The 9,860-nt window shown below is 52.6% G+C and overlaps 1 protein-coding gene across 1 annotated transcript; it reads right to left on the bottom strand.

Moving 5' to 3' along the window:
* Window positions 1-1,760: 1,760 nt before the first annotated feature.
* Window positions 1,761-4,251, bottom strand: MCHR1 (melanin concentrating hormone receptor 1; the record flags this gene model as incomplete). Its single annotated transcript, XM_079715332.1, has 2 exons — window positions 3,973-4,251; window positions 1,761-2,740 (listed from the first exon to the last, which is right to left on the bottom strand). The coding sequence occupies exons 1-2, from the start codon at window positions 4,052-4,054 to the stop codon at window positions 1,761-1,763; spliced, it is 1,062 nt and encodes a 353-aa protein (XP_079571458.1). The 5' UTR covers window positions 4,055-4,251.
* Between the last annotated feature and the right edge of the window lie 5,609 nt (window positions 4,252-9,860).

Here is a 9,860-nt window from a genome sequence, read left to right as displayed (position 1 = left end):
AGCTCCCATAAGAATCTTTTTTGTTGTTGTTGGACGTGCATCTAAAACAGATTTGGAGCTTACCTGTGACAGCTAGAGACCCCAGTGTAAATGAGTAAGGAAAACTAACTGTCTGCTTTGTCCCCACCCCCAGACCCCAACTCCCCATGCACTGGGTGGAGTGGAATGCAAGCAGAAATACTAATGATGATGGTTACAAAGAGTTCCCCAGGACCTAAAGAAGCTGTCCAGAAGTTTGCTAATCAGGCTACCTGCTGCAACTCCGCGGTGAAAAATAACTGGTGAGAGGAGGCTGTGCTGATGCACCTGCTTTAGGGATGCATCTGGACAAGTCAGGAGCTCACCATTTGCTCTCACTATCTCATCAACGCCTGCGGAGTGGTTCGCGCAGGACTCCTGGCTCCTGGCTCCGCTCGTGAAGAAGCTGAGAAGCAGCAGCCTTGGCCGCCGCCCAGCGGCCCCGTCTGTAATCTTCCTGCTCAACGTGGCTCATAGCAGATCTTAGCAGCAGCCGCAAGAGGCAGGCTCAAGCTCAGGCTGCCTGAGAAGCCAGCCCTGCGACTTGTGACTCAGCAGGGGAGGTGGCGGGTGGGACTCTGGCCTGAGGGGCCAGCACTGCTAACAACCAAGTGCTTTTGAGCAGAAGACAGGAAGTTGAGTCCTGAGAACAAGACTGGCAGCGGAATTTCAATCTAATGAATTCACAGTAATCCTCCCTATGGGTTTAGACAAGCAGATCCCCCGCTTCTTGCTTCCTAAAATGCAGCCTGAACCAAGGTCTAGATTCCACGGCCAAACGACCCCTCTTTCCCTTTTCAGCCGCCTGCCTCCACCGCTACACCCACCCCCAAGCCGGAGCAATTTTACCGGAGCGTCCAGAGAGATACGGGGGAAGATTTTCCTTTATTCGTTTTTATTTTGGAGAGAAAGGGCTAGAGCAAAAAACTGATGCCAAACACACCAGGCCTCAGAATGACCCCTGCATGTGCAGGACCCTGATGGGTGCTCACTCTGGAGCTGGTGACTGACAAATGTGCCCCCCACAGAGAATGACCCCACAAGTGCCCCCCTTGACCCTCCCTCTTTTTCTTAATTTCAAGGCCCTCACCCACACCCATCCCGGGTAGCCTTGTCATTCCCAATAAGTGGATCTCCTAGCAAATTGGGCTTTTACCTCTGCGGGCTCAGACCCCACCCCCCAAATAAACATGCATCGCCTAGAGATAAAGGGAAATTGACACAGGATACTGGAACATGGAGAGACCACATGCTTTATTTTTCATCATCCTCCAGCTTGGGAGAAAGGTTGCCCTCCATCATACCAATGAGAGACAGGAAAATGCAGTGAGGCCGCACCACCTTTCCCATTTCCCCAGGGGCCTGTGCCCGTACCGCTGCTCACGCCCTGGCCTTGCCTCATTTTAAATAAACCCGGCAAGAAGCCTTCTACCTCTTCTCTCTGGAAAAAGACACTTGGGAGCTAGCAGATGTAGCGCTCAACTGAACATTTAAACCAATCTTCTTGCTCAGTTTCTGTTCAACCCAAAGGTCCATCTTGCTCTCCAAAGGAGATTTCTGATGCTTGAAGCCCCCAAACCTGGCTCCGTTGAGCAATCTGTGGGCCCCGTTGAATGTTTTTAGTTGTAACCACCCAGCCTCCCTGCATCCTCCCAGAGCGGTCTTCGGTTTCTCTCAGCATCTTCCCCCATGGTCTGCCGTGGTGCCCTGACGTGGAAGTGCCCAGGGTGGCAGGGGAAGGGTCAGGTGCCCTTGCTTTCTGTCCTCTCTTCATCAGCCGTCTGGGCATTGCTGATGGCTCGAAGCTGCCCCTGGGCCGCAGGCTTCACCGATAGGACCAAGCGTTTTCGGAACGTCTCACAGAGCACGATGTACACAAAGGGGTTGAGGCAGCTGTTGGCATAGCCCAAGCTGATGGCCGCGTTGTACAGGTAGACAAAGGTGAGCGTCGGGCGGCTGATGGACAGCTGGGTTAGCTGAAGCACGTAGTAGGGTGCCCAGCACACAAAGAAAACCAGGCAGATAGCGATGGCCGTGCGGGTCACCCTCTTTGTCCGCAGCCGGATGCTGCGTTGAGAGGCAGGGGCCACGGAGGATGTCATGCGCTGCAGGATCCTCACATACGCAGCTGTGATGACCACGAAGGGCAGGGCAAAGGCCAGGAAAAACTGGTACAAGGTGAACCAGTAGAGGTCAGTTTCTGGGTTGGGCAGGCGGATGCCACAGCCCACGGTGCCTCCTGGGAAGGGGATAAGCCTGGCGTAGAGCCACACGGGGGTGATGCTGATGAAGGACAGGGCCCACAGGAGGCAGATCACCAGGGTGGCCACAGAGGGCTTCCGGAACTTGGTGGAGGAGATGGGGTGGACGGTGGCCAGGTAGCGGTCAATGGCCATGGCGGTCAGGATGTAGGTGCTGGTGAACTGACTGTTGGCGTCCATGGCCGTGATGAGGGTGCACATGGTCTCTCCAAAGTGCCAGACACCATTGCCCATGAGCTGGTGGATCATGAAGGGCATGCCCAGGAGAAAGAGGAGGTCCACCACCGAGAGGTTGATGATGAAGATGTCGGGGACGTTGCTGAACCAGTGCAGCTTGGATTTCTTCACCACCGCGAAGATGACCACGGAGTTCCCAATGATGCCCAGGAGGCAGATGGTAGCAAACACCGAAGGCATGATGATGTTGATGTAAGAGACGCTCCCTGTGCGAGGCGGCAGCCCTGGGGACAGAAGGAGCGAGCGTCGACCATTTGACATGGGCTCTGCTCTCTGAGGGCTGACCTCCTACTGGCGTGCTCAGCCTCCAGCCATGAGCCTGTCCCCCATTCATCCTCCTGCCATTTCAGCTCAGGGCCCATCATTCATCTGGAATCCTCCCTACCATACTCCCTGCCCACACTGCTGTTAATCCTGCCCCCGTGCCCTCCTGTACTGGTTCCCTGGTCAATCCCATCAGAGTCTCCCACACCACCTGTTTGTTGAAGGACCGGTCCTTTGCCTCCTGCATTTTCTCAGAAGTCACAGAGTCAAGAACCACAGCAGTCTGCAGAGAATTGTTCTGTGGGCCTCTGGGCTTCACCAGGAAACATCATCAAAACAGCCAGCAGGACATGAAACTGTGTGCATGTGTGAGCATGTGTGGGTGCGTGCATGTGTTTTCTCTTTTCCTATTTGCAGCCCTGATCATTTCATTTCAGGAGTCGCTGGTTGAAAGCTGTGTACTGATTCCTGGGCATCTCTGTGGGTGACTGTCTCCTGGAGGCTTTTGCCCATCAGGCCCACAGCCCTCCCCTCTCCTGGGTTCCTATCCGGGATTTCCTTGGTCCCTATCTTCTGAGCCTGGGCTTCCCAGTCTTCCTGAGTGACCAGAAACTGAAGCTGTGTGTTGCAGCCCAGCTACCTGAGAATTTTCTCTATGCAAACCTTTCCTCTTTTTTTCTTCCTCCTCTTATCCTTCAAAGCTAGAATTCCAGGGCATCTTAGAGCTGGAAATGTCCTTGCATCTCTGTGAGTTATCCCTTCCCACGCCTCTCCAAGGAGGCAGTAAGGATGTTTCAGAACCCATAACACGTAGTTCGAGCGAAAAGCCAACGGGATCAGTGAATGAGTGAGCCTCCAGCTATCTTCCTACATACCACCCTCCAGCTTCTCTTGCTTGCTTTTCTAGCCTGGAATATTTTCTGCAAAGCATCTTCGGAACTCCTTGGCAGCTCTCTCCCCTGCCTCCCTCGCGGCTGGCCCCCATCCCCGGCCACTTCCGAGTGTGCCTTTGCCCTCTTCTCTGCCCCTGCCATTTCATTCTCGTCCCCTTTTCCCCTGCCCCTCCGGGCAAAGCATATTTATCCCCAAGAACTGTAATAAAGTTTCGCCAGCAGTTTGGCTCAGAGGTGAAATCTTCCCATTTCCCACCCCCGGCGCAGAGGAGGGAGGACTCCCCTCCAACACGTCTCACCGGCCGTGGTGAGGTTATCCGGGCCATCCGAGGTGTTGCTGGCATTGGGGCCGGTGGGCAGCAGCGAGACTTCCAGGTCCATCCCGCCGGCGCCGGCGACCGCTCGCCCGTCGGCCCACGCAGGCTGCGGCAGCCTCCCGCGCCGACCGCTGCGTCCCGGGCCCCGGCCCCCCGGAGCACCGCCGTCTGGAGGGGGGTCTTCCTAGGCAGCCCGGCAGCCTCCGCTGCCTCCTCTGCCCACCGCTCTCCCCTCACTCCTTCCCCGGCTCCCACTGACATCACCTAGACACATTAACATTCGGAGGCAGATGCGCGTTAACCTCTTCGGTCCTGCGCCGCAGCAGCTCCAGCTTCCGACTGCCTGCAGAGCCCAGCGGCCGGAGCCGGGCTCAGGCATCCCCATCAGAGACTGGGCTTCCTTCCCTCTGGCACTTGGGCTGTGTCTCCTGTGCCACACAGGTGATGCTGCTTCCCTCACGTGAGGCTACAAGACTATGCAAATGCAAGGAGCCCGGCCAGCCCCTCACCCCCCAGGTACCGGTGCCTGGGCCACCGGGCCGTGGGCCGGGGGTGGCTGGGCACAGGGCTTAGAAAGGGAAGGCTTGGACCACAGCACGCCTGCCCCCAGGCCACCCTCGGCCCCTTCCCAGCACCCCGATGGGTTCCAGCCTTCAGAAGCTGAGGAGTTGTTGACTGCTGAGCCCTTGCAGGCACTCAGAGGTGGTTCCGGTCACCCCATGTTGGTGATGACCAGGGTCTCGGGGACCAGAAGGGGACAAACTCCCTTCTGCCCAGGATCAGCATGGACCAGGCTTAGAGAGATGCTCTTAGGTCCTTGAGGTTTTACCTGGAACTCCTTGAGACAAATTTCAGAACAAAGACCCCCAAAGAGATCATCAGGAACAGCCTGAAAGGGCAAAGCATTGAGTGAATTCTCGGCATAGGCATCCTGCTGCCAGCCTCTAGTGACCCTCAGAGCCCAGAGCCACCACCAGACCCGCTGCCGGACTCAGGAGCCGGGGGTTCAAGGTAACCACAGTCTGATCCATACATACTTCTTCATTCTTATTTATTTATTTGCTTCATCCAACAAATATTTATTGAGCACTTACTACTTGCCAAGCACTGTTCTAGGTTCTGCAGTGAAAAAAAACAATAAAGTCCTTGAGTCCCTGTCCTCATGATGATTACTTTTAAGTTGGGGGTGGGGGAGCAGGCAGAAAATATACCCCCCCAAAAAAGGCAATTTATGATACTGGTGATCAGTGCTATAAAAAACTTAAAGCAGGGTGAGGGGGCCAGGGAATACTGGGGGAGGGGGAGAGGTTACTACTTTACATACGAAGGTCTCTTGGGAGGAGTCCTGAGGGAAGTGAAGAAGCGTGCTTGGAAATATCTGGAGGAAGAGCATTCCAGGCAGCAGAAATAGCCAGTGCAAAGGCCCTGAGGCAGGAGTGTGCTGGGTGTCTTTGGAGAACTGTGGCTCTAGTAGAGCAGAGGGGAGAGTAGCAGGAGGAACTAGCGGAATGGCAGATTCTGTCAGGCCTTAGCCCTCGTCCTGAGAAAAGGACTTATGTGCACGAGGCTCTTCTGAGAGACGAACCAAGGAGCAGCCATGAGGGAGTGGGGACAACAAGACAGGAAATAAGACAAAGCCAACAGAAGGTGCATTATCAACTTCGCTGCGGTGGGCAATGGGAGCTTGGCGTTTACCAGGGTCCTTGAAAAGTGCACAGACTGTTTCCCAGAATCGTCTACCCGAAGGATGGGGGGCAGGAACATTTTCTCAGTTGCCTCGACCCCCACTCGTTCAGTGTTACCACTGGGGAGATAACTCTGCGCTCCTGGGTGCATGGGAGGAGCAGGCTCCTACGGCATCAGATGTGGCACAGAACGACTTTTTTTTTTTTTTTTTTTTTTTTTTGCTGTACGCGGGCCTCTCACCGTTGTGGCCTCTCCCGTTGCGGAGCACAGGCTCCGGACGCGCAGGTTCAGCGGCCATGGCTCACGGGCCTTGCCGCTCCGCGGCATGTGGGATCTTCCCAGACCAGGGCACGAACCTGTGTCCCCTGCATCGGCAGGCGGACTCTCAACCACTGCGCCACCAGGGAAGCCCATAGAACGACTTTTGATGTGCGGCTCACGCTTGAGGCGAGAGGCTGTCTGCACAAGGTGAATCTTGTGCTCGAGCCAAGAGGGCTCTGAGAGCGCTGACATCTTGGGTGAAAAGTGAACAGACCCAAGGTGCATGCCGGAGGCAAGACACATCAGCACAAGATCAGCTGAGCTCACACACACCTGTCTGCTGCAGCTGGAGTCGAAGTCAGAGGTAGCCGAGGGAGATGTGACAAGGGTGACCAGAAGCATCCAATATAGAAGACTATTGCAATAATCCAAGTGAAACAGGATGGTATCTTAGACCGGGGAGGTGGGGTGGGGAGAAATGGTGGGTTTCTGTACATTATGTAGAGCCCAGAGGATTTGCTGCAGATTAGACCAGAAATGTACGAGAGAAAGAGGCATCAGGGATGACTCCTAGGTTTTTGGCCCAAACAACTGGCAGGATAGAGATAGGGAAGTCTGTGGGAGGAGAAGATTTGGAAGAGAAATGAACAGTTCTGTTTGGATACGTTACATTTGAGATGTCTGATAACATCTGAGCGAAAATGCTGGGTAGTGTTGGATGTGAGCCAGAAATTCTGAGGAGAGGTCATGCCTGGAGCTATGAAGTTAAATTGATTACACTGGATGAGCTCACCTAGAGGGTGAGGGTGACTGGAAAAGAGTTGTGAGGGCCTGGGGCATTTCAGAGTTTACAGGTTGGGAAAATGAGCCTTACTGCCCACTATTTCCTCCTCTTCCACCTGCCATAGTCTTCCCACCTCCATCCATCCACCCACCCATCCATCCATCCTTTCATCCAGCAAATCATTCTTGAGCCTCTGCTATATACCAGGCACTGTGCTAGGCTCTGTCGATAGAGCGAAAAAACAAACAAACAAGTGCCTGGTATCAAGTAGCTTCAACGACAGAGTGGTGAGAGACAGATAATAACAAGCAAGCCAATAAGTAAACAAAATATCCTGCTCAACGCTTAGATCCAGACGAGTCCAGGTAACTTAATCATGAAGGGATTTAGGTGTTTATAAAAGCACGGTTCCTGAACTATGCCACCCCTGCACTAGCAGAATGACTCTGCCTGATTGGAGAAATTTAAACCATGACTGAGCAGCAAGGGAATCTGGGAAGAGTAAGTTTTAGATTTCTGGCCTTTGCATGTTAGGTGTGGGATTGGTGGAGGGGCTGAACAGTCAATCCACAATGGCAGATGACTTGTGTGGTAGGGAATGAATGGGATGATGGGAGTGACTGGGGTCCTTTAAAGAGGAGCGTTAAGGAGGTCCTCTTTGAGGAGGCATTCAGGTAGCATCCTTTTCACTACAAATGACTAACTTAAACCATATCTCACTCTCCTTGCCAGTGACCGTTTTAGGGCTGAGCATCCCTCCTGGATGCCCATGTGCACCTCTCCAAATCCTCTTGGCTACACCTAGTTTATATTCCATCCATTGCTGCAATGACCCTGCTCAGCACAGTCCCTGACCAAGTTCAGGTATAGGTACAGGTGTACCAAGTTCAGGTGCAAAGCACCTCATGGTGCTTTGCCCTAGGCCTGCACCATGTGCTTTTTACCCTCTGTCCCACTTGTCTCTGTTGCTGTCGTGACTTAGAATATAGGACCCCACAGAATGCCCACGCCAGAGCAACCTGGAAGTACGGGGAGAGTTCACTCCTTAGGGTGAACCGTTGGCCAATGAGGGGTGGGGGCCACAGAAAGATGCTTTTCCCATTTTCCTGAGATACATTTCATAGGGCTTCTCTGGGATCCCATGAGGTACAGCATCTGGTCCCTTGTAGTGGTGGACAAGCCCACACCGCTCACCAACTCCTCCTGAGAACAGAATTTTTGACCTACTCTCCTCCAAGCCATCTGGCTCTTGACCTGCTCAGCTCTGCCCAGCACAATCACGAGGAAGATCAGGCCTACGTACAGCAATAAACCCTTTCCCTCCTATCCATGTGCCCCCACTCACCATGCCCTACCCAGGGTACCCCAAGGGTTTGGTGTATCTCCCTGACTGCCTCCGTGGTAATATCCACCTTCCCTGTACTCTTCAAGACTTGGCTGTCATCTGCATGTTTTGAAGTCTTACTGGGGTCACTGCATCGGATTCTCACTTGCTCCCCTCACTCCTGCCTTGCCCCTTACACTATACTCCCTACCAAACAGCAGGAGTATTCTTGTTAAGATAGAAATTTCAGGGGAATTCCCTGGTGGTCCAGTGGTTAGGACTCGGTGCTTTCACTGCTGGGGCCAGTGTTTGAACCCTGGTCAGGGAACTAAGATCCTGCATGCTGCACGGTGCAGCCAAAAAAAAAAAAAAAAAAAAAGATAGAAATTTCATCACCCTACATTGTTGAAAACACTTTAGTGGTTCCCAATTGCTTTCAGAATAAAGTCAACCCCCTAACAGAATGTAATGGACATGATACTTTTTGGTACCCAGGGTTGATCCCCCAGAAAACCACGGCCTTGAGAAGTTCTTTGGGAGGGGCAGTAGCAGCACCTCTAAACAGTCCTTGGTGGAAGCTGCTGGTGGGAAAAGCAGCAGTTGAAATGGGCTTCCTTATTTCAGTGGGGATGTGTAGACCCTGGGGTGGGAGAAACCAAGTAGCAGCACTTTCCAGAGGAAAGTTAGCATGGTTATTGTAATAGGCGGGGCCAGTGGAGTTACCCAGATGACTGCCCTGCAGAGGCTGATGTGGCTAATTGATCATGGAGTCTCTAAAACCAAAATATATGAGCAGCTTTCACTAAGTTCCTACTTGATCTGTATATCTGAAAAAACCTTCAGGTCTGATAAGCAGAGCTCTGACTTTAGCCACTTGGCTCTCCTGGTCAGAGTGGGAATTAAGGTGGATCAAGTGATAAATGGAGTTTGACTGGAATGACTTAACAATAGACCCCGTGGACCTCCAAAGCTATTTGTTTCCCTGTGCCTACTTCTATAGCTGGAATAGATATCCCAGCCATTGGCAGAACTACTGTATTGGCTCTTAGATTGGCAGGGTAAGGGATTTGATGAGTAGAGAAGTCAAATGGAAATCCCTCTCTACAAAAGTGATAAGCCAAAAGCAATATTGCACCCCCTGGGGGATTGAAGAGATTAATGGTATTATCAAGGCCTTTAAAGATGCAAGGTGGTGATTTTATCACATTCCCACTTCACTCTCAGTTTGGCCAGTGGAGAAGGCAGATGGGCGTCAGGGAATGCCAGTGGGTTAGTGTAAACATAATTACGTGGTGACTCCAATTGCAGCTGCTATTTCAGATGTGGTATCGTCGTTGGGGAAAATAAATACAGTCCCTGACACCTGGTATGCAGTTATTGATCTAGCGAATGCCTTTTTCTGTATTCCAAGAAGCAGAAAAGATCAGAAACCCTGCCTTTTTTTTGTGAGGGTCATCAGCGCACCTTTCCCGTCTTGCCTCGGAACTTCATTATCTCTTTTGATGGCTCGTCGATTCTCAGACTTTGAACACTTCAAATGCCATGAAAATACAAAGGCCTGACATCTCAGTAAAGGTTTGGGGTCCAGTGTTCTGCACATGTCATGATCTTCCCTCCAAAGTAAAGCTCAGTTTACCCGACATCCCCTACCCCAAAAGAGGAGCCCCTGGAGACACACAGTTGGAAAAGGGAACAGCAATTCCCCAAAGGAGCAGAGGGGTGCTGGACATGCAAAACCAAGGGGAGCCTAGTCCACCCAGCCTCCCCTGTTAGGTCTGGCATGCCTTGCATGCAGGGACTGTGGCTCTTATTCTA

Source organism: Hyperoodon ampullatus (genome assembly GCF_949752795.1).
Source record: "Hyperoodon ampullatus genome assembly, chromosome: 11".
Taxonomy (NCBI): domain Eukaryota; kingdom Metazoa; phylum Chordata; class Mammalia; order Artiodactyla; family Ziphiidae; genus Hyperoodon; species Hyperoodon ampullatus.
Note: the sequence above shows the minus strand (reverse complement) of the source record. Positions and strands in the feature narration are given on the sequence as shown.